At 44.8% G+C, this 25902-nt stretch overlaps 1 protein-coding gene across 13 annotated transcripts in view; it reads left to right on the forward strand.

Moving 5' to 3' along the window:
* LOC143422703 (protein muscleblind) overlaps positions 1–24102 on the forward strand; it is a 339744-nt gene extending 315642 nt beyond the window's left edge. For 9 of the 13 annotated variants that reach the window (XM_076893527.1, XM_076893526.1, XM_076893529.1 and 6 more), the window contains 2 exons: positions 2221–2262; positions 2715–4316. In XM_076893527.1, coding sequence (XP_076749642.1) covers positions 2221–2262; positions 2715–4205 — 1533 coding nt within the window. In that variant the 3' untranslated portion in view covers positions 4206–4316. Of the gene's footprint in view, positions 1–2220; positions 2263–2714; positions 4317–15875; positions 15950–21890; positions 21976–23474 lie in introns of those variants that run through there. The other 4 variants (XM_076893533.1, XM_076893535.1, XM_076893538.1 and 1 more) reach the window with 3 other exon arrangements.
* Positions 24103–25902: the final 1800 nt, after the last annotated feature.

The following is a 25902-nucleotide window of genomic DNA, read 5'->3' on the forward strand; positions in this document are numbered from 1 at the left end:
AGCGACTACCGAGGTGATGGTGTCGAGTGTCATCCCCTCGACGCTCTGGACGATGACCCAAAAGTTTTACCTATTCTCCATAAAGGACCAGCGACCACGCGATGACGCGATATTTTTTCGGTCACTTTTTGTCGGAATATTCCATTTTTCTGTTTCTTCTTCTTTCTTTTTTTGTTTTTTTTCTCATCACCCCATGATCGATCGATCTTTTTTTCGTTACTCTTTTTTTTTCCCTTTTCTTTTCTTTTTACATTCATCGATACCTTTGGCCAAACCGACCTGTGTCACGTTTTTTGAAAGCCACGTGAAAATTGCTAAGAGCACAGTAGATTGCTTAACATACACTGGCTAACTTTCTGCGCTACTTCTCTATCTTCGTTTCCTTTTCTCTCAGACCTGCCGCTTTCTGTCTCCGGTGTTTCTTTTCGCCGTGTCGCGCGTTCGTCCACGTTGGTCGATTACCATTTTTATTTTTTCCAACGCTGGAAGCCCCGTGGTTTCTCTGCAGCCTCCGACATCCGTTTTTTCTCCGCTACCGTTTTAAAGAAACTTTGAGATTAACCGAAAGACGGACGGACGTTGTTTCACGTTGTATCTTGCATTTGAGCTTGCGAACGTGTCCCCCAACCGCTCTCTGTAACTGGCAGAAAGAAATAAAATATCGTTCCGCCACCATTTACACGCCGAGAGTTGTATTTGTATCTGATTGACCACACAGAAGCCCCGTTGTTTCGTGAGCACCATTTTTTTTTCTCTCTTGCCACGTCGATATACACGCAACATTTGTACTCGTATAACAACAGTTCTGTTCACGTGTATCGTTCCCGCCTCTATCTCGACGAGAAAGGAAAAAGACAAAAAAGAAAAACTCAACCAGCTTCTCAGCTTTTGCATCCGAAACTCTGTGCAGCTTCTCCTCTATCTTTCTCTATTTTAAATTAATATATTTCCAACGTCTCGGGGATACAGAAGACCGAGGGCGTCCTTCTTTTTCTGTTAAGTTTCGCTTCTTCTTGTCCGCGTCTGTTCCACGATCGGTTCGCGATTTAATCGTTGCACAACGTGTTCGTATCTGCTCCTCGGCTTGTCGCGAGTCCGTTGCGCGCGAAACTTTCTCCCTTGATTTTTTTTTCAGCCAGAAGAAGCTTTCGATCTCGAAAGACCCGCGCGATCTTTCTTCTCATCTTTGGTTCAATTTTTTTAGTTGTTGGTTACTTTTAACGGACGATTTTTCGTCCACGATTCTTGTACAGATATGGCAGATACTCGAAGAAACTTTGTGAAATCGGAGCAGCCAATTCGGTCTTGATTGAGGGATCGAAATTCACAACTTCTACGAAATTGACACGATCATTCTTTTTTTTCCATTTTTTTTCTCTATTTCTCTATGTTTCTCTCTCTCTCTCTCTCTCTCTTTCTATCTCTCTTTCTCTCTCTCTCTCTCTCTCTGTTTCTCTCTTTCACTCTCTGTTATTCCAAGGCTTCGTTTTTTAATAGGAAAGAAAAACGATGTAGCACAAGTCAGACCGTTTGCGTTCGGCGTTGTACTTTTTAATGGACCATTTTTGATTCTGACTTGAAGCAGGACCAACGATCCTCTCTTTAATTGGCCCCGTGACACGGTGTTCCATGTAATAACTAATGGCTGGTTCTTTCCGACACGCTTCCTCGATATCGTACCGAAATGCTGGGATTGCGAAAGTAAAACGGAAACGAGCGAGTACAGTTTACGATCGAATAGAACGAAACAGCCGAGACGAAAAAGTGAGGCAAAAAAGTAAAGTACAGAAAAAAAAAAAAAAAAAAAAGAAAAGAGACGAGAATTTTACAGTTATCCAACAACGAACGTCGTCATTTGGGAACGTCGCCGCAAGCTGCGTCATCGGCACAACTTTTACACACTACTACCACTACTATTTACTACTAACTACTAACTAACTACTACTAGTACTATTGCCACCTACTTTTATCGTGTTGTATGCCACCTTCACCCCTTCTCCCACCCCATCGACCACCTAATTCTATTTCTCTGAGATACGATCAACTATTCCCTAACCCCTTTTCTCTATCTATGTCTCTTTCTCTCTCACTCTCTCTCTCTCTCTTTCTTTCTCTGTTTCTATCTATCTCTCATCTTCCTCCGAAAATCCAATTATACAGACGCAACTCGTACAACCTCCTCCTCGAAATTAGTTGAAACCGATCCTGTCTTTGTTGCAGATGGACATGAAGTCTGTCGGATCGTTCTACTACGAGAACTTTGTAAGTGCTGAATCTAACCACTGAATCATAAGAAAGTAAAAACGATTTATAAGCTATGGATAAGGGGAATTAAACGAGAACGACGCGTTTCTTCTATCGTTGCTTCTTAAGAAAGTCTCGAAAACCCAATCGCGTCGTTACGAAATTTATAGACTATTTCGTGTTCGAGTCTCGGGTGTTTTCAACGTTGATACAATAAAAAAAAAACCAATCTATGGGTAGTGTGTACTTTTTCAATTCATCGTAGAGTTACATTTTTACGCGAGAAAAACCGTATCGAAATCCATTGGGTCATAGAAAAGTTACCCTTTCCATTGTCGGGAAAAAAAGGGGAAAGGGTACCAAAAAATGGACAAAGTCGAGGGCTCGTTCCGCGTGACACGTCCGCGCGCGAATAATCAAACCATCGTTCTTACTAATCACGCACATTTTCCACCGCTTCTGTTTTACAGGCCTTCCCAGGAATGGTTCCGTATAAACGACCGGCGGGCGACAAGTCCGGCATGCCGGTCTATCAGCCGACCGGCGCGACGACCTATCAACAGTTAATGCAGCTGCAGCAGCCTTTCGTGCCTGTGTCATGTGAGTACACTGGAACACCACCCCTACCCACCCAAACCTCTAACCAATCGGTCGTGCAACCCCCGAACGTGCAAAGCAACCACCACGCGGTGGTGGTTCAGTCCTCCTCCTCCTCCCAGGGAACCGGTGGCGCCACAGTCAATAACTGCGCCGACGCCAACAATGGCGTGCTGATGGATCCCTGCAACAACCCACCGCCACCACCTCCAACCGCCGATAATAACAGTAACAATAGTAACGGCAGTAACAAGCAGCCGAATGCCACGCAGAATCACGATGCCGAAAACGCGCATAACTCCCCCGAATTGAATCACGCGAGCCCCTCGACCCAGCTCTCGCAACAACAGCAACAACAACAGCAGCAACAGCAACAACAACAACAGCAGCAGCAACAACAGCAACAGGCGCAACAGCACGCGCACCACCAACAGCAACAGGCGCAACAGCAGCAGCAGCAACACCAGCAACAACAGCACCAGCTGCAACAGCAACACCAGCAACAGTTACAGAACCAACTGGCGATGTCCGCTGCTAGCGCGCAGACCGCGATGAGCCCGTTGACCTCGGTCGCGGGCCTGACCTCGATGCCAGGCGTGGTCAACATGGTCTCGATGGCCAACATGACGAACGTGCCGTCGGTCACGAACATGGTATCGATGTCCAATTACAACGCCTCGGGTATGGCCGGCCTGAACATGCTGAACAGCCTGGGCGTCGCGTCCGGACTGCCAGGGCACCTCGACCCGGCAGCCCTCGCGAAGGAGGTCGCCCAGAAGAATTACGCGAAAGCCCTCAAGCTGTCCCAGGCCTCGCAGTCTTACGGCATCAATCAACTGACAGCTTTGAACTACACCGGTGTAGCGTTGAACAAACAGGCCCTGGTGAACCCAGCGGCCGCAGCCGCGGCCGCGGCAGCCGGGAATCCAGCGGTCGCTGGTCTCCCACCGACAGCAGCGACACCAAGGCCAGTCATCCCTAATCTACACGGTATCCCAGGCGCTCTGACGTCCCCTCTGTCCGCTGGCATTCTCGCCTACTCGAGACCACCCGCTGGCACCCCGATCAACCCCTACTCCCTGATAAGGCAACAGATCCTGCCGAATCCTTACGTTCAAGCCTCGATACCAACCGTACCTGGTGCACCAACCGCGGTCCAAGGCAATCCTTACGTCCAGAACCCGTACATGGTCCTACAGGGTGCTGGGAACGTGCCTGGTGTCGCTGCTGGGGTCGCGGCCGCTGGTGTCCCGCAGATACAACAGATTCCGAACCCGGCGACGATCGCGGCTCAACCGCAGGTCGCGATCCCAGTCAGCTCTGGGGTGATCATGCAACCGTACAAAAAGATGAAGACCTCGTAAACGATTTTGTAGCCGGTCGACTCGAGCTTGGGACGGTTCACGTCCCCGGTTCCGTCGCCGTGCGTTCTGGTTCCTTCTTCTGGGCCCCTCGGTGTGTTCTCTCTTTCTCTCTCTCTATCTTTCTCTTTTTTTCTCTTTTTCTCTCCCTATTTCTTATTTTTTATTGGGAACGCGTGTCATATAGTCATCAGGTCCACGCTTCTCTTCGAGGAGCATGGGGGAGGGATGAATATTTTGTCACGCGTCTCCGTTTTTCTGTTCGTTCGACGTATATACTTTCTCGCGGAGTCAGCGTAGAACGTACATGGAATTGGACACCGAACTTTCGATCAACGTTGCCTAGTACCAGCCACTTTTCGATTTAGGGAGAGAATTCGATGCGATCACGTTGAACGTGTACGAGCCGTGCACACGGTGTACGCGTGTGCGCTTACACGTAGGATTTTAGTGTATAAGGAATTGAATATTGCGTATAAGGAGACTGCGATGCTTGCCAGTTTTCTGATCAAGACAAGAGAGAACACCCAGCGAGCGGATGCGAAACGAGAAACGAAACGTCGAGATAAGGGATGAGAAACGCAAACAGACAAACAAACAAGAGTTCCGAAAAATAGATTCATTTTCTAGTCAGACATTGTCGGTGAACAGTGCCTTATTGACCCGATTCCATTTCGAGCATTTCGTACGTGAATGCTCGCGCGCGAAGGATAGAAAACTAACGCCGCGGACAGTTTTCCGGATTCACCCTGTTTCTTGCGATTCGAACGATCCTTTCGTCTCGCGGCCGCGAGACGCCCGCGCGGGACGCTCGATCCTACCGATCGTTTCGCGTTTTCTTTTCTCCCTTCTTGTCTGTGTCTCAAAGGGAACCGGTACTTGCCAATCGTTCGCATCGCGTAACAATATTTTCACGAGCCATCGGAGCAATCGTTTAGCGTTTTTCCACCTTCCCCCCCCCCCCCCTCTCTCTCCCTTTGCCCCAGTTTTATTAATTTTATTTTCGTTCGTATGTTTCTTTCCCCTCTTTCCTTTTATCGCGCCCTAGCGTACCTTTTAGAGGTAACGTGTAACGTTCCCTTAGTTGTAGCTTCTGAAAGAAAACAATGATTCGCCGTCTTGGCCAGAGTTATTATTTTACACGCGATTGGCGGGGACGACGATCGAGTAACGATTTGTTGAAATTTTCTATATGTTGCGACCGGTCGCCACGCGACGGCCTATTTGTTCCGTTTTGTTTTCGAATGATTATTTCGTTTGTCGGTGTCTAACTACCGCGAGAGTCGTTCCCTCGTCGGATTATTATCGTACTCTTATTATCGATGTTTGTTCTATATATACATATATATTCTATATATTTTTTATTCCCCACGCCAAGATGGGGACGGAAAACGATGCTCGGCCTAAGTCACTGTTACGTGCGTACACGTGGACACAGAGCTTGCCTTTTTAAGTCGTAGAATACGTATTATTATCATTATTATTATTATTATTATTATTATTATTATACCGTTATACTCTCAGTCAGCCGTTCGAGTCCGTTCTCAGTCGATTGCTCGTTATAATATTTATATTCCTTGGATACGTCGCGCGGATCCATCGAAATCGGCCGGTTTTATCCGCTATTTATATAATATTGTTCGTTTTTCGTTTCACAGATTTTACAATTATTTTTATTCGTTTATCGTCCATAGGGTTTACCGTTTAAGCAGACGGAGAGGGTAAGCGGGACGGATTAAGGAAAGAGACGGCGCAGCGCGATCGGAAAGGGAAACGAGGATCGGAACGATTTTTCATTTTGCTTACGAATACCATCACGTTGTCGATCGTAATTTTCAGTCGTCGTTCCGCTTTTTTTTTTTTTTTTAGTCGATGCCACGCGTCGCGTTCGAGGACATCGGTCTTCGACATTGAGACTGGTTTTACCCATCGAAGTCGTCACTGAAATTTCTACCGACCCGACTTCCGCCCTTTCCAATTAGCTCTAGGGTATTAATCGAGAACTATTATAGAGAGTAACGTATGTTTCCTAGAAACACCTTGCACATCGATGAGATTGAAGTGGAAACGCCATCGTGTTCGGGCGATCCTTTTGATTCGTATGATTAAAGCGTACATGCATAGATTTTAGCAGAGAGACTTCGTCCTACATCATTTTATCTAGTGCTATGATTATTCGTATACATAACATACGTATACACATATACATAATATAAATATATACATATATATATATATTTATCTATTAGCATGTAATAGCGTGTGAAACACCGAAGGCAACCCTTTCCGACCTTCGCGGATTCAATTCGGGGGAGTTCCGAGAATGCACACAGTGAACCTCGTCAATTGCAACTCACGAGCTTATGCATTTAGCCGAGAGGAGAAACGAAGCGGCAAGCGCAAAATGGAATTACACATAGATAGCGTTGTAAAAGGGAGAAACACCAACAACAGCAGCAAATGCGAAAAAGTAACGAGAAAAGAAAAAGAAAAATACAGAAAAAAGAAAAAAAAAAGAAACACCATGCATTTTTACGCGATTAGCGGATAGGAGTAGAGGAAGAACAAACAAATACACTAACCTAAAGAGGGGTGATCGATTTCGCGTGGGGAGGAGATACAGAGCGACTGAAACAGCGGGAGACTAAGGTAGCGTCGATGAGAAGGATCGAAAAATCTGTATGTCGTGGGAGACGTCTCCTCCCGAATGAAATTGCGTGATCAACGAAGAGAGTAATTAACGAAAGAGAGACGAAATACACTTGAAACGAGTTCACATGCGCATTAAACGATATTACACGACCGCACAAAAACGTTCAACAATATACACACGAACACCACTCGTCAAAGGAGAACAAATGAGATATATAATACATATATATCTACATACGCGTACACGTCGAAGTAATTAGTATACATATATACATACATACATATTATAATATATATTTGTGCATTTCTTATCGAACAGTAATTAATTCGAGTGCACGCGAGAGAAGCACGTTCGGAGCGGAGATTATGTTACGTACGCGCGAAACGGAAAGGAAAATTCTCTGACACCCGATAGAAAATGAATGGCGTATCCGTACACGTGTCTGCCAGTGATTTGAAAGTTCGTTTTAGTCGGGACTACGATTACGACGATACGGTAATGATGATGACGATAATAACTAACGACGAAACAAAAAAAATATATATATAAATATGCCTATATATATATTTAAATATATAGTAGATCTATATACGTGTAAATAATAATTTTCCTTACGTATAAAAAAAGAGATGGTTATATTGTATGTATAGATATGTACATGTAATATATATACATACATTAAGTATTCGCTGGCACACACAATGGAGGAGAGGAGAGGATCGTGTAAATCGATGGAAAGGAGCCGTGGAGTACTACGGAAAAACGAATGAGATAAGAAAATGAACTGGCAAACGATAAATGAATTTTCTTCGAACCGTACTGAAACGAACAATTGTCAAACAAAGCGGAGAGTAAATTTAAGTGTCGTTACTTTAATCAAAAGCTATCGATCGAGGATCGAACACCTCTGAAAGAGGAAATTCGCAAACGCGCGCTTTCGTTCGCACCCCCGGTTCCTTTCTCGTTTTGGCCGCGAGACTCGAACGCAACCCCTTCGCCGCGGTCGAATCCACGACACAGCACACACATACAAACACAGACACACACACACACCCTTGCATACGTACGCGGAATGTGCGCGCCACACGCACAAAAATAGCGAGACGATTCGTGACCTGTTTCTCATGGTATCCTCTCAACCCTGGCGCAACATCGTTCAGGAACACACAGTCTTCCATAGCGGCAGAGTGTAACGCGGTTATCTCGTATCGTTCGTTGAGCAAATGTAACAGGCGAAGGGGTTTACTTCACCCTCTCGCGGCTAAACGCGCGGACACTTCGCGAATAAAAGTGAAAATCGGCGGATTCGTTGTGATAGTACGTTTTCGATGTATAACACTGACAGATACGTATCCATAGACGACACACGGACATACCACGTACACGTACACCTCGATTTCTACATGCACACGCACGCGATTACAGGGTGCGTTTGGAACAAGCATCGAAGGAAATTGGACTTAAGGAAATTGAGGAAATTAAACAGAATAATCGGAATATAAATACGAGCAGAAGTAATACCATTAGAAAAAGTTTTGTCTTCTTGTCCGTCGCTACTTTAAGAAGCTATCGCGTGCTATATCGAACTTCGACTGCTACCTTCGAATGCACCCTGCACACGAAGACACGTAAAATGACGGTACTACACGGTTCGTGAACGAATTCGACGGCCACACAAGCTGGAATACCTCGCGCGGAAGACACGCATAGGTTGTATGGGTTGTTCTCTGGTTTCTAACGAGTCACGCACACGAACCGACAACTCCAGGGTTCCTTAACTCGCTGTTCACACTTGTACGTACACTATCGAGAGGGTGACTGGTTTTTTTTCTAGATCCTCACTGTGAAATCCTAGAACTGCATCCGAGATCTAAAATGATCTCGATCTGTCCGTTTCTTGTTTTTTTTTTTCTTTTTCGTTTTTTGTTCTTATCGTCTTGGAATGTCTCCACGAGAGTGGAGAGTTACGCGGTCCTAAGATTTCCGTGGAGGCATCGATCGAAAAAAACAGCGGAAGTGCCTTCCCCTTGCACTCGTACGCCGTTGCACACAGACGTCACACGTGTAAACAGAGTTACACGGGAGTAATTCTCGGGAGAAACACATTTATGAAAGCACCTAACGTCTAATATATATTATATACGATACCTACACGATACATGATAATTATATTTATATTAAATACGAACGTAAGTGTACCTATCGATTAATGTTGCATCCAGATATCGTGCAACGAAGCAAATATCGGTCGACGTGGTTCGCGGGATAACCGAGCGGCGACGGCGACAGGTGATTATCCCGTGAACCGTGCCGACCTTATTATAAATATTATATATATATATATACATATAGATAATATATACATAAAATGTCTAAAAGCTAAGAATTATAAACAATGTAAGATGATCCACGTTTCACGGCGCAACTAACTTAACATTACGCGCGTACCAGCTATTTATTATCGCGTACAGTTTGGTCTCCAGTCTTTTTTTTTCTCTTTTTTTTCTCGTCTTCTTCTCAATCGTCGTACATGATTGCGTGCACGCGCGACAAAATGGCAATGCGTCGCGCGCGTGCACGTACGCGAAACGCAACCCCAGAGGGTCGCAGCCTGGGCGCGTAATCGTCCGTGGACGTCGAGTAAAAGCAGCTGAAAATCGACGTTAAGCTCAGGTACGCGGGAGTTGACGAACGAAACGCGATACGACGATCCGCAGATCGCGTCTCGTGGACAGAGAGGCATGCGTTAAGCGCGTGGTACGCGTTGCACGATATCGGTTTAACGATAACCGCGCGGCGAGAAGACTCGTCGAGGAACGAGAGTAGAGAAAGAAACGAACGGCACCGTCGTCCAGTCTCGAAGTGTTGAGGGATAGCTCGGAGTTTCGTACGGTTGTCGACGGCTACGAACGATGCTACATGTCACGCACGGTAGATGATACGATGTAGGAGTGTACGATTTATTAGCCGCGAGTAGCTTGCGTCGTCCACTCTCGGAGAAAAAGAGCCACGCAGATGTGACTGACGTAATGTCGGAAGTAAAAGGGGTAGGACAGGAAAGGAAGGGAATCGTTTGAAAGGAAATAGACGGTGTTAGGCAGAAACAATATTATGAAACTGGAACAACAGCAACAGTTAAAGGAAAATGAAAAAAAAAAAAAGAATTGAGAGAACGAATGAAAATTGAAACGATGATGCAAATGAGTCTTCGAGGTCCCGAATGCGTTTTTGCGCGTGCACGCTCACGGGGTTTGTCAAGGAGTCAGCCAGTATTTGTAATAATAATGCTTGAGAAATGCATGAATATTTGTTTTATTAATGCTTCTTCTTATTTCATCTCTTTCTATCGAAACAGAACTTCCCGAGAACTCGCTATATAATCCCTTGTAATATTTATATTTATATATATATACATATATACATGCGTATTATGCATACTATACGTATATATGTATACATACTCGTGTATTACTCAATATTGCGCCCATTATTGCTCACAATCTTAGCCTCGCTTCCTGCTTCCCTTGTTTTTAATATCCTTCGACAGTCTATTCGACTTGGTGCTTGCATCGTTATTTACATTGTACTTTTTTCCTACACCCTCCCGCCATTCGATTAAATATTTATTAAATTTTTCCGTCCGCCGTTCGTCCGAGAATTCGCCTCCAAATTTATTCAGCACCGACAGAGAAAGGCAATCGAATCATCGGCAACGATCCGCGTCTTCTCTCTTGCGATTGCCGTTTGCGCGATCCCGCTCGGCATTCCTTTTCTCTCGGTTCGTTTTCGACGCTGTCGCGATTGTTCGCGCGATCAAGACGGATCAAGAGAGAAAGGGAGAGAGAAAGAAAGAGAGGAAACGAAAGCGGCCGTTCAAATTCTCGCGTGTTAACTTTCGTTCCTTGCCGCGGGAGATTCGTCCTATTCTCGCCTGAGAGAGCGCACAACTTAGACAGATGCCAAGCACATGGTCGTTCTTCTTCTTATTCTTCATCTCTTTTTTTTTTAATTTTTTTATTTTTTTTCTAAAACTTCGTAGATGTTAGCCGCTTTTTTATACTACGATGAACGCCACCGAGCGAGTGCTACCGGCTCGCTGTGTCTTCTTTTCCTTCTACTATCTACTTCTTCTTCTCTAACCGTAAAATTATGTTGTTATACATATACATACGTGCGTGTACGTATGTATATATACACGTCCCGACCCTCTCCCGCCTCTACCACAGCTTCTCCTGCGCTTTAGTTGCGAAATTCAGAGGCACGAAGGAGTGATATCTAGGTATATTATCCGTATATCTTATCACGTCGTCACGTTCCGCTCCATCGTCCACGATTTGATCAACAATCGCCACATTAGACTCCCCTCATCCCTATTCCGTAACGACTTTACTAATAATTGTCGGGAGGAAGGTCGATACGCAGAATTCTGAGTCCTCTGTATATCGCGCATTTGCGAGCAGTCACCTCTTGTCGTTGAAACAGTCTTCGTGGAAAAAAATTCTTAAAATTGCTGGATAGAAGATTGAAGCAGGTTCAAAGAGAAACACGTCCAAGTAAAATTGAATTTGCCCGTGTTAACAAAGGAACGAGAGATGACTGGAAATACGATGGAAAAATAATGATAGAAAGGTATGGAGATATCGGCCTTCCTCGAGTTAAGCTCTAATCCAAGTAATCCACCCTTGCGTTCGGTCGGCTTCTTATTCAGCTTCGATTATTATATTATTTCGCCGCTATTCGCCTGCGTAAGAAAGTCGCGCGTGTGCCTACTGAATTGTTTTGTAATTGCTTGGCACATGGAGGAGAGACCTTTGAAACACGTCCTGGCTCGGTAACCGTCGATGAGAACGTCTTACCGGGCGATCGTGATTCCAAAGGGTGTGTCACCGAAACAGGCTACATCCATCTACATATCTCTATATATTTATAACCTATGTATATTTTATATATGTACGTACGGAACGTGTACGCACGCATATAAAATAACCCACGCTTTTGATCGCATCAAGTATACGTATGTTGTACAGTACCGTACCGCGCCGAGGCCTCCTCACCTGTTTCGATCGCTTTAAAAACTGCCTTGCGATTCAAAGGCGAGAAGAGTGCTACGCAAAATTGTTCGACCACTCACGATTCCATGCCACGCGACGTTCTGTGTCATCGGACTACGGAGGCAAAAAAGAAACGGAAAAAGACTATACGAAAGTGCATTCGAAAAGAGAATAACGGGGGAAAGAATATGACAAGGGTGGTTGTGGAAAAGCGACGAGGGCACGGGTGGAGTCCATATTATAAAATTTCCCGTGAGATTAAATTGAAACCTTTGAGAAGACATTTTTACATTGACGCGAGATCGGCGAACAATTGACGCTCGTCGCTTCTCCCTCTGGAGCAACCCTCCCCGATCGAACGACCGATTCAACTCGAGGTCCTCTTTCGTCGAGCGACAACGTTCGAATTCTCTTTTCTTCGGGCGGTAGTTTTTTCGGGGCATTCGTTTGTTGAACACAATTTTCACCGTACTTTAGAGTGACACGAAACGTACGCGTGCACGCAGACGCAGACGCAGCCGCAGCGGTGCGGCCGCGTCGGTTCCTGAAACGCGCGAAACCCACCTACTCGTCGATGCCATTACGTATCGCGAATACGTAGAATAAATGTTCATGGCACCGCGCGAACAGAGCTGGAGCAAATTAAACCGGAGCTGCACACTCGAATGACCAGGACGATTTGACCGATGGTTTATCGCCGCACTCTAACGTCCAACGTTTGACGGCCGATCGGTGGATATGAATGGACAAAACCCATATCGCGTTTCGTAATTGTTTTAACTTGGAGCGTAGGGTAGTGGGTGTGCTTAAAAGTGCCCGCGTGGAATCGTTGCCAAAGGCAACGGAGTTTCGATCACGGTTCTGTCCATTCCATATACACCTGTGTCAATATAGAAACCGATGTGAAGCACTCTTTCCGATGTAAGTATCGCAGTAGCACTTTATTTTGTCGCATATGCAAGCTTCAAGCACTACGAGCTTCACGATTAATTAATTGGTCGTCTCGTTTTAGCAGCGAGAGCCTCTCTTTAGACGCGATAGATCGCTTCTCTGTATTTTTGATTAGCGCTCACGTAGAATCGTACATACTTAACGGCTTCCACACGCGACCACGCGTTTCCGTAGAAGATGAAAAAAGAAAAAAAAAAAAATGATACACAAATGATACCGATGGCTTGTGCTCGTACTTCTTTGTATCTTTCACCGCTATCATGTACGAACGAAATAAAAGTTTCTTTGCTATATCTCTTTATCTCTATTTCTATGTCTTTTCTCACGCAATCTCTACTTTCTCTCTGTCTCTGTCTATTTTAATTTCATAATTGCGACTCGATTTTTAACAATGCCTCACATCGTCGTTACATTGCACACGCATGGTGTCTATACACACACACACACACGATACACACATATGTCTCAGGACACGTACAACACACCGACTCGCATACAAACCGACAGAGTCAACAACGAAGCTTAAGCGCATGCGAACACGAACTTTTAATTGTATGTATGTACATATCTATATATATGTATAAATAGCGAAGATACAGCACGACTGCATTTGGTTCGAACGAATACGATATCGTTCGGGGTTCTCGATTTCCTTGTAACAAGCTGCTCGATCAAGGAACGAGAAATCCTGTTAGTACCGTAGCTAAACATCATTGCTATGAACTGTATTGTACTTTGTTTGTTTCTTGAAGCGTAACACAAGCCCCCACGTACACGCATCTACACACGCACACGCGTGCTCTCCGTTCAGACTATGTGCGGGGATAACGACAATCGAAAAATTAGAAGATCACGGTACCGTAAAGAATGCAAAGAGCGATGCAACAGCCCCATAATTGTTGGTTGCACCCCCCAGACGCATGGTCCGAACGGACGGTACGGTATTACAGGTACACCAGCAGGGAGCAAAGAGAATGATTTACAGCGTACACATGCGACCCAATAGCAAAATCAATCAGTTGCACGTTGACTCCCGCGATCGTTCATAATCTTCTCTTTAAACTTTCTGTTTCATGCTTGCCCTCGCCTGGATTTCCAACGCACGTCTTTCGACCGACAATTACCACGCATACAATTGTTTGATCTCCGTCCTCGTGAACGCTTTCATTCCGGTCCCGTCGACCGATTCACGATCACGATCCACCACTACGCCCGACGCCCGCCCAAACGACCGCACAACCCGGCTCCTCCGACGCACGTACCCGAATCACCCAACGCCCCCCACGAAATTGATCCTGAAACGCCGCACGTGCCTGAATTATCCCGCCGCCCGTCCCACGGAATCTGCGACGACTGCCGGCGAAATCCAATCCCGTCTCCTTCTCCGATTAATTACATTCATGTGGCGATTGTGACCATTTCCCGATCCGTGCGCTGGGAACGAACCGAACCCTGTGCGACATCGAACCGTTTCGCGCGCTTCGCCCTCGTCGCGTCCCGTCCACCCTCCGTCCCTCTGCCCTGACTTCGCCCGCCATTCTTCTCTCGCCGTTTTCCCTCTTCACACGATCTCTCGTTTTCTGCCGCGGGGATTCTCGTCCCGCGAACGAATTCTCCTCACACGTGTCACGTTTACGATTATTTATAAATCTCTCTGTGTCGTCACACGCGCCCGCTTCCACATCACCGACGACTACGGTCACACGCGACATCGACGCTCGGTCGACGAACGAATCTCGGTGATGGGCTGTCTCACGAATCGTTCCTCGAACTTATTCGTCTTTTTTTTTTCTCTCTCTCTCTTTTCGTTTCTCGTTCTCACTTCTTACTTTTTTTATAATTATTTCGCTTCCGGTCGCCTACATCGCCCCGGGTACTATACTTCTCCACCGCGTTCACCATTTTGCACGTGTTGTACGGCGTTTGGATACTCCCTCTGTTTCTGTTTCTCAATTCGTCAAATACGTATCACACACGTGGCCGATGACACGACATTCGAACACACGTACACCGCATACATCTGGATATTTGAACGCTGGCTTGGTATGTGTGCACCGCCGCCGCATTATCGCCGCCATGTCCGATCATCACCCGTGGAACAACGACAACAATAATCGCAATTTACCGTGCAATTTACGACGCATCCGCATATACGTGTCCGCGTATATGTTCTGTACACCCTGGTACATGCATTCATCCTGTGTCATTAACAAACAACGAAAATTACAACAACAACAACAACAACAACAACCAACAACTACGAGATAATCATTTTTTAAACGAACACCAACGATTATTACGTACACGCGGCCACACGCATCGTTTCATGCTCGCGAACGCGCGGTGGTTTCCGGTACGCGGCGGTAACACACTCTCTTCATCATCCACGATGCTCGCTCTATCATTCCGTTGCGAACCGTCGTCCCCTTCGCCGTCCCCCGCCGTCCACATTTTTTTGTCCACGCACCGATCGGAAAATAACCAAATAACACAACCGTTGCGACCATGTCCATCATCGAAATAAAACAAAAAAAAACCAACAAACTCGCTGCAAAAAAAAAAAAATAACCAACACGAATATCTCTCTGCCTCCGCATCCCCCCTTTCTTGGTGGACATCTTCCAACGAACGATGCAACGACTAATGCGACAATGATTTAAAAAAAAAAAAAAATAAAATACCTATCCTGAACCGAAAAAAAAATATATATACCAACAACTACTACTACTACTACCTACAACATACTCGAATTCTTTCTTTATCCGTGTACATGTACCTGGGTGCTCCGAGGGCACGTTCGGCGTGCTTCACTTTGATTTTGGTGCCTTCTTCACCGAATTCGACCGACTGGTAATGAAACAACCATGAATAAACCAAATCAAAAAAAAAAAAAATAATAATAATATATAATAATTAAAAAAAAAACTACTACCACCAAATACTTTGGAAAAAAATGATATAAAAAAAAAAACCGTACCGAACACTGCCTCGTTTGCTGCATGTGGATCGCCTTAGCAGCCTTAGCCACTGTCGGGGCCCAAGTGGTCCCTCAAAACGCTCACTGTGTCGTCTACACAGACAGCTGCGGACAGGTAGACTCATTATTGTAACCAGTTTTTTACCCAGTCTCGGGTCTGCATTAGAAGCGCCAGACGCTGATTGAACAGGTGAAACGAGTTTTCGAGATGCATGCGTGGTAATGTGCCTGTGTTACCTCTCATTTACCTTTTTTTTTCTCTTTTTTTTTTTTGTTTCTTGTTTGTTAACAACGATCCTGTCGCACATGGACCAGGACAGGTGTCCATTAGCCGTGTGGTGTTTCTGTGGTGTAGCGGAAAACGCGCGTTACCGGCCTGCGAATTGGACGATCTTCCCGAGCTTCGACGGGACACCCTTGGTCGAGCCTTTGGGGGCCTCCAGTTCGCGGGCGTCGCAACTAAAAAGAGACTGTTTAACTCTCGCGCAGACCGTCATGGTGCTTTGATGCAAGCCCGAACTTTTAATGCTGCTAACCTTCAAGGTTAACAGAGGGGAGGGTGACGTTCGATCGTTCTAGACATTCATCGAATCTTGTTTTATACGTTCGTTCTGGTATCACGTTGGTGAGTAACATTTTTTATCGTTCAGCTTCCGTTTAGTGAAGTTCTGTTCTGTTTCCGTGAAGGGTTGGAGCGATCGAACGTAGACACCCGAACCTTAGGTAACTTTGGCTAACACGTAGCTTTTGGGGGCATCTCCCTCACGACTGCTCACCGCAACTATAACTGCGAATAACCACTGCCTTATCTGGTGTTTGTCTATTATTATTATGATTATTATGATTATTATCATCATTATTATTATTATTATTACATCGACAGTTACTATTATTATTATCATTATTATTATGCTATTTCGAAAGCGTTGTCGTCCACCCAACTCCTACAAACAGAACCTATTCACGAAGAAAGAGATGCACGCTTCTTATTCAGTAATTAGTACGACCTTGCCATTTAAACGGTTTGCCATGTACTTTTTATATATATATATACATATAATAGATTATATACATATGTATTGTTATTAGATATACTTATTATTATATCTATCATGCCATTGTCTTGATTACGCTTCTTTTCATTAACGTTGCGCGTTAATTGTCAACCTTAGTGTCGAGATACGTCGTCTAATGCAACCACATCTGAACAGCAATTATATGCAGGGTGCTTTGGAGATAAGTGGTGTTTGAACAAGTGTTTCTGAGGCTAATGTTCCCATTTTTTTTTTCAAGCGAAGGTAGAGACAACTTTTCGTTCATTTCTCACAGAGAATACAACGAAACTGATTATTCTGTTGGACTTTATGTTTGTTGGACTTTACAATTGTCGATTACTTACGTAGAATTGAAGATTAATTAAAATATCATTTATCTTGGGACATCCTGTACAATTTTTTTTTTATTCTAAAATGCTTAAATACTTCAATTAATTCGTCTCTTTCCCTCTTTTCTGTGCATCTGTTATTATTATTATTTTTTTTAATTTTTTAATCGCACTAGAAACATTTCTCACGGCTATGGACCGTTGTTTCGTAATGTCCGAGCGTGTACTGCATGTATATTAATATCAATAGTCCACCGTATTAGCATCGGTTGCGTATCTATCTCGCTTCGAATTCCATCGAGTCACCCCGAAACTCGCGAGCCTATATTATCACATTTCGTACGCGTCGATCCTCCTACGCGTTTATTTCAAAAGCATTTAGCCAAATTTCATGAAAACGACAATGGCGTGATCCACAAAATTCAACCGTGCAGAACACGCGTGTTTGAACCAGAACAATTAAAGGAAACGTGAAAAAAAAAAGAGAGAAAAAAAGAAATACCATCGCGATAGACTAATAGCTTTTGTCAATTTTCGAAACGATTCTCCACGTGACGTGCAACACTTTTTTCCCGCTCTCTGAACGCTCTCCAGACCATTCTAATTTACCGCTACCGCCAGTCGAAAACACGGAACAATCCTGTCGCTTGCATAGAGAGCTTCTGACGCATTGCGTAACAGAGAAAAAAACGAGAGCTTTGAAAAAAAAAAAAACAAAAGAAGAACGCAAAATCAGACCACGGGGCCAAGAATCAGGAACGCGTGTCCGCGCGGGTTTCGCGCTATAGTGTACTTACTTTACTTTTTGTTTAACGACATGCAAAACGCACGGAACACTTTGACAAAGCTTTCAACCGAATGAACCCAATAAAAGGCAAAAACGAAAAGTAGCGAAAGATAACCAAAAGTATAGAAATATCGAGACGATCCGTGCATCGATCGTCTGCCAGTTGTAGTTTACCTGCCATGATCTCTCTCTTCGAGTCGGATAGACGTATTAAAATTTTCTTTAGTATTCTCTCTTTCTCTCTCTCTCTCTCTCTCTCTCTCTCTGTCTCTCTGTCTTTATCTATCTCTTCAATGTACAATCACATGTTTTTCTATGTTTGACCATTTTTCTATTTATCATTTTTGTTCGTGAGCGTAATTACATAGCTCTGTTGTTATGGTTGCGGAGTCGCAGTTGACCTAGTGTTGAACTTATTTGCAGTAGAATATTATTAATTTGACAGCTTTTACGACATCCCATCTCCACATTTTTATATACAGAATGCCAATAACCGCTGACTTTGTTCAGCCACCAACGGGCGGTTTGGTTCGCTGGCGTGGATACGTATATATACATCTCGCCCGTATGGATACCCTTTTACCACCTCTGTCTCCTCCTATGTCTGACGTTATCTATCCGTTTATCTCTGTATCTCTTACATTTTTTTTCTTCTTCTTTCTTTTCTCTCCCTCTATTTTCCTAATTTACTTCCGTAGCTTTTTTTAGTAGTGAGTGAATGTGTGTGTCTATTATAAGTTTTGTAATTCACGCACGCGAACCAAAAGGCCCTTTCGGCGGTTCTATCGAGTCGGCTTCTGGCAGCACACGAATTGCTTGGGTGATGAGGAGGGGCTACGTTGTCTCTGCGCGATCCTCCTACCCTCGAACGATTGATCGATTAAATGCGAGAGAACGAGCTCTTTCGATCTCACGAGTCTCACGATTAACATATCTTGTGTCTGTTACTCATTAAAACGATCGTCCTTGCGAGTTCTGCGTGCCGAGAGGGGCGGTTTCATTGTTACTCTTTTTTTTTTTTTCTTTTTTTGTTATGTCTTTTTCGCGTTCCGTCTGTTTGGTCCGCGAGCACGAAAACACGCAAAAAGGGCAGAATTTTCACGATAAAAGCCGCGAGTCAGCATTAAAAGGGAAAAGGAAGAAGAATCGCGGATTTAACGATCACCCAAGCAGAACGAACCAACCCCCCTTCTCCCGGGCCATTATTTGCATGACCAGACTCTGTGTTTGTAGCAAATTATCTCTTACGCAGTTGCAAAAGTTATTACATAGTTATTATTCTTACTCTTGTTATCGTTATTATTCTAATTATTATACGAATAGTCTCGTTATTCTATATATATATATATATACATATATCTGTACCATTACTCGCTGTTTATTATAATTTTATAATTTAGATTCTCGCGCGAAGGTTGATCATTTATAAATATCTCCCTTTCGTTTTGCACACTATGTTACTGTCTCTAATTGATTGTCGCATAAACACACGAGATGAACTAGATCGGTGATATCGCTTCATAGAAAGAGAGGAGGTTTAATTCCAATTGCAATTTTTTCTTTCTCCCTTTTGTTTTTTTTTTACAGATTATTTCTTAATTTTTTTTCCAATCTCTTTTCGTTACACGTATATTTTGCACGCTTCTATGGTGAGCCTATGGTACTGTTTCCTTTGCCCGCGATTTTTCGGTTCTCTGTATTATCGTCGATGATTAAGTACGCAGTTAATTCCATTGTTGTTACCTTTGTTACCCCTTTTTAGTTTTCTTCTGTATTTTTTTTTCCGTTAATCATTTTTTGTTCGTTTTTAATTAATTTATTTATTTATTTACTTCTCTCATAATACTCTGTCTGGTAGGTTGTTAACCGCTTCTGACCTAACGTTTTTTGCTAACACCGATACCAATTCTCTGGAATTTGATGTTTAATCTATTTTTTGCTGCATTTGTCTATATTCATATATTTTCTCGGGCATACAGACATATACATCGATAATATTCCCGAACCAGCCCAACGCCCCTGTTAACCCTTAGATACAAGTGTACGTGTGTGTTCCTGCGTGTGTGTACATATAATATGCATACATCTTTCGCTCGGGGGTAATCAAAGGAACGGATAGTAGCGTAGCTGGGCGGAGATTTTTCGCTTCACTTGAGCCTTTCTCTTTTTTTTTTTTTGGTTTTTTTTCTTTTAATTATACCAACGTTCCTTCATTTATTCCTATTTTTTTTTCTTTAGTAACTCTCGTTTCGGCGATCTAGACGTGGCATTTTTTGCGCGCCTTCTTGCCAATTTTTTGTCCTGCATCTTTTTTTTTTCTTAGTGTCGCCATTCCACGAATCGTTTCTTCGGAATTGGTTGTTCTCGAATCTCGCGTGTACACGAAAACTCGCCGTGAGACCCGCTAAATAGAGAACGATATCGTTAGAGGGATTTTTGACAAATGAAAATTGAATTTTCGTCACCCGAGATGATCCCGAAAACGAGGACAGTGAAAGATATGTTCGTATGCTCGTACGTATGCTCCTTAGCCGCGCCCATGTTAAATATTATATACATGCACATCAGTTTTACGTATTACGATTATTGTTTCTCATCTTGCTGCAGCCAGGTTTTTACGTTTTATGTCACTGTTTAGCACCCTGTTCCCCGATCGAGAGAGCGACGAAACAACGGGAAAAAAAAACAGCTTAGACGAGCCACGATCGTTGCTTTCCTGTATTTCACACACAGATTTTGTTAACGCTAAAAACTTCAGTCTAGTCGTTGTGCTGAATGGCCCGCTGAGAAGAGGGCTTCCACGTTTGATTCGCAAATTTAGCGAAACCCTCTTATTTTTCTCTCGTATTCGCGAGATTTCATTTACGCAAGACTTTTCCATTTCTTCCCTTATCACGTACCGAGAAAGAAATTTCTTAATATCATTTCTCGTCGTCCACGTTTTTATAGCAAATGTTTTTTTCTTAAAAAGTGAACATCGTCGCGTGGAACGATCCTGAAAAATTTGCGAATCAAACGATCCTCGTCTGTAGGCACGCTCCTTGCACAGAAAGTGTCGGGAATGTTGACCAAAAAATTGGAACGAGAAAAGATGGCAAAAAAAAGCAGAAAATAGATCACGATAATTACAGACTCACGCGTGAAACCGTTCGCGTAGAGAAAGTGAAACGAGTCCTTTGTTCTCGCCCATTCGAATCCCGCCAATTCTTTCGATGAACGTGTAAGAGCGATCATCGTGAAAGCAAGCCGATGATTGACTTGCTCCACGTCGATATCGAACGACAGAAAAAAAAAAAAAAGAAAGAAAACGATCAGTCTTGGAGTACAATGTGTCTCGACTCACGATACAGACAAATAGGGAATAACCAGTTTGAAAACAGAAAAGTTCTACTGCAAATTTTCCTCATAATTCGAACTGCGCGAACAATCGACATTCCTCGAACGACGGAGCCGCAGAAGAAGAAGAGAGAATGGATAAAAAAAAAAAGAAAGATCGTCGAATTCGCGAACACGATTTACTGTACCCGTTCGATTGTTCGCGCACCAGTAGCAATTAATTAATATCCGTATACGATCCGATTTTTTAGAGCATGTAATGTACCGTGAATATGCTCTAACATTGAACTGAGTTTGAATGTGCGTGGCCAATGATTTTCAGGAGTGCGCGTCCGCGTGATTGTCGGCGAAAGACCTGGGCAACCACGTCTTCGCCCGGTGTGCCCGTTGATACGCGTGAACGGCGTGTGGATCTGTTACAAAGTGCGACTGGTGTGTGACACTGTGAGAGTTGGTTTTTTTTTTCCTCCTTCTCTCCTCGTAACTATTATTTTCTGCGAGCACCTCGCCAATATCAGTTATAAAAATGCCTGGCACATTTTCTTTCAGTTACTGGACACCCTCCCGGTGTGCCAAGATTTTAATCGACAAGTGTGCAACCGTCCCGCCTGCAAGTTTATCCATCTCAGTGACGGTGAGTTTCAACGGTCTGACGCGCCGCGTCAATCGCACGGCTGTTCCCCTCGCGATGGCCTGGCCCGACTTGAAAACCGACGCTTCTCGTTTCACCCTCCCTCTCCTGTAACAACAAACCCCCTAACCGTTCACTCTGTCGCCGCGATTACTTTCTTCCTATGGTCTCGCGTCTGCGAATCGACTGACAATTGTTTGATCGTTATTATTTTCAGCGGGAAAACGGTGAGTATCGAGGAAGTCGAGTGATTCGGAAGAGCATGATCCAAGGTTGGGCTTGTGTTGCATTTGAGACGACAAGAGGGGAAGGATCGATCAATTAGAAGGGTTTCACTGTAACAGAGAAAGTAACGTGATTGGTAGATATTAAATTCAACGTTTGACCAAAGGGCATTTGTGCTTCGCAGCAATTCTGCTGTTGCCAACCACGCGTTCGCCGCAAAATAATTGCGCCCTGGATACGCGGTGGATGACAAATCTATCGGTCGCCGGTGTTTCGAACTGCACGCAACTTTGTCAAAGTTGCGAATTACTTGGCTCGAAGTGGCAGAAGGGAAAGAGTTCTCTGGTCCTCTGATTAGTCGCGCGCGTAACGTTTAAAAAGATAGCCCACGCGTTAGAATCGTACTGTTTGCGAGCGTAGAGCGTGGAGCAGGATTCTCAAGACATTCTCCGAACTGTTTCGCCGGAACAGTGCTCGCGGAGTGTAAGAACTTGGTTGAATACGAGTATACGCGCTTCGCGAGCTCCCTGGGGATAATTCGGCTATTGAAATTCCAACGCGGCAGAACAATCCTCTAGTAAGTAGTCAGCTAGACGGATAGACGGACGCAACGGCGAACGGATCACGGATGAACAACTATCGTTGATTATACACGATTGCCTTTCCTAAGTATCGCCATTGTTCCTGTACATTCGATAACAGGTATTCTGGTTAAATCACAACTAATTGGTCGATGCTTCCGTTATAATCGGCTGATCAAATTCGAGTATCACGCTGAACAATGATAACCGAAGATTTCAGTCGTGCATGCGCATACCCACGCTCGAGTTTTCTAATTACTCACGCTTTGTACCCGTGAATGATTCGAGTGCGGAGGGTTAGTCTTCTTTATGTTCCCTAACCATGCTGAACCGTGCTGAACCGTGCCGTAAAAGTACCGCACATACATCAGCCCAGGCGCCCACCAGCGACAATTTATGGCGCCCACGGTTCTGTCGTTCTGGCTCGTGTAATACACAGTTCTGTCGCTGAAAGCGCGCGCGCTTAGCAACAAAACTGTTCGTTTTCCGTTATCGTTGCCGTTGATCTCGTCGCTAGTTTGCGAGGGAATCGCAACGATTCGCGGTCTTGCAATTAAAGAGGAAAGTATGTCGGATGCACGAGCGGCAAAACCGTGGCGAACCCGCCAAATTATCCCAAACTGGGCGATTAGTTGTCGAGCCGCGCGATAGTAAGCGCGTTTCCAGCAATTTTTTAAATCGTTGTTCCTTTTCCAGGAAACGTGGAGGTGATCGAGAATCGCGTAACCGTGTGCAGGGACGCAGTGAAGGGCGCGTGCATGCGACCCCAGTGTAAATATTATCACATACCGGTCGCGTTGCCACCAGCACCCCTGATGGCGGTCACATCGCCTGCGACGCCCTAGTTACTCCTTCTCGTTTAGCGGATGTGTATCACGACGATGCGAGCCGAAAGAAACCGACAGAGAAAAGTGAAAACCACGAAAGCTGGACTACGGGGAGAGACAGGAAGACGAGAGAGAGAGAGAGAGAGAAAGAGAGAAAAGGAACTTAATTAAAGGAAAGTAACGAACGGAAATGAAAGAACGATAGGAACGAACGAACACGTTTCGCCGGATCACGATCGTCCTGATCGCCGAGCCAAGATCAATGAGAAAAATGGACAGAGAGAGAAAGACGAGTCAACAAGAACGCGTGTTCCAATCGTTTTCGTCCTCGTCGTTCTCTTCGTCGTCGTCGTCGCCTTCGTCGTCGCCGTCGTCGTCGTCGTCGTCGTTGTCATCAGTGACATCGAAAGGACCGACTCGATTCTATTTCATCCTCCTCTGCGAATCCCCTCCGACGCGTAGGTTTTCGTCGAGCCAGATAGAGATCGGGAGGAAAGGCGAGCAGAAAGGGATGAACGGTCGGGCGGAATCGCGACGCCTCATTTCACCACCGGAGAAAAGAGTCGCGCGGCTCCGTTCCGCTGTTCCTCCCTTTCTCTTCCAGGCGTCGTCCCTTAAAAACGATGAAAGGTACTCGTTACGTTCGGTTCGTCCACGGAAAGGGTTCCCTCGGTTTCGGACGGGCTTCGCTGGGACTTCTCCTGATTCGCGTGTGCAATTTACCTACGCGATTAAACGCCAGCTCGCCGGAGAATGGTGCGTCGCGATATTTTACGAGACAGTTCCATTCGCGTGAAGCACACAGCGTGGAACGCGAAGTCTTCCTTAGTCCTGCCTTCTCAGCTCCTCGTTTCTACGCTTAGACTTCCGTAAAAACTGAATTCTCTAATTATCCAACCAATCGGTGCCTTCTCGTTTCTTCGCCTCGACTGCTGTCGAGTCGATGATGTACAACCTTTCTTTCGATTTCTTCCACGGCGGTATCATTACGTTTTCTATACAGTTCGTGCAAACTTTCGATCCAGCGAAACCTTTCATTTGCTACCATCTCGGTTTCTTTTCAAGTATAATAACCGAGCGACGCTGTTTCGCGTGGCAGAACTTCCGTTTAGCCATTGGCGGTCCCATTTGATACGAGACTCCCATGCTCTTCCACGCGATTAGAGCCAACGCGGAACGAAGGGACGAAAACGAGGGAACTGCGAAGTGGCGGTTGTCCGCGAGGGGCACATTCTCGCGGCAGAGCGGCGAGTTTTCGCGAGAGGAAAAACGCGGCAGTCGATGCGCTCCGCAAGATCTTGCCACTGTTACGTGTACATATATTATAGAACGTGCGGCGTGCACGGCTAAGGGGAGGGGAAAGCGGTTAGGAGTTATGCGATCCCGTGGGATCAGGGTATTCCGAGTTGTTGGATCGTAAAATTCGTACGCGCTCGTGGCAGACGAACGAGTTCGTACCGTGCGAGCAGGGCCGGCTGAGACCGATAGGACGATCTCATTGAATTATTCAACCCGTTTGATGTTAGCGGCGCGTTGGGTTATTTCATAGATTTTTGCTGAATTGTTGAACGCCGCGGAGGAGGCGGCGGCAATTGATCTCGCCGGCGCACCCGTGGCCAGAGAGCGTTGTTACTGTTTTTTAAAGTGTATATTCTCAGATGTTCTATATAAGATGAAGACAAATTTATTGGATTCGAAGATAGCCCCTCGTGGCTCGTGGTACCTGCGTGTATATATAATATCCAATTTTTCAATCGTGCAACATTTCAATTGTTCTAGATTTATATCGGTTACGTCGACGCGACACGATCCCTGCCTTTTGTCACAGAATTGCGATGAGAACCCTAATCGATCGCTAACACCGAACAGAAGGGTTGAGACGTCTGGTCGGCTCGCAAGTCAGCCGGTCGAGGATCGGCCTGTTTGGCGAACTTCAAGGGACGCGCGCGATCTAGGGAGAAACACTGACTCGCATATTACGAATAATGAAGTTTTTTATACTCGTATATACACTGAACGAAATCCACTGGTATTTTGTTTTTACACGGATAATTACCGCGCGTCTGCACGTACGTTTCAGCTGATCGATCAAGCGTGCGTGCACACGCGCCCGGAGGTATTAAGTTCACGATAAAATTGAACGAAATAGGTTTAAAGATGAGAAGAAGCCCCCCACTCCGAAAGAAAAAAAAGCAAAAAATGAAAAAAAAAATGAACGGGAACGAAAGTAGAAGGAGTAAAAAAAAAAAAAAAAACGAGCGACGCGAGAAGTGATAGAATAGGAAGATATAAAAAAC

This window comes from Xylocopa sonorina, chromosome 4, assembly GCF_050948175.1.
Source record: "Xylocopa sonorina isolate GNS202 chromosome 4, iyXylSono1_principal, whole genome shotgun sequence".
Lineage (NCBI taxonomy): Eukaryota > Metazoa > Arthropoda > Insecta > Hymenoptera > Apidae > Xylocopa > Xylocopa sonorina.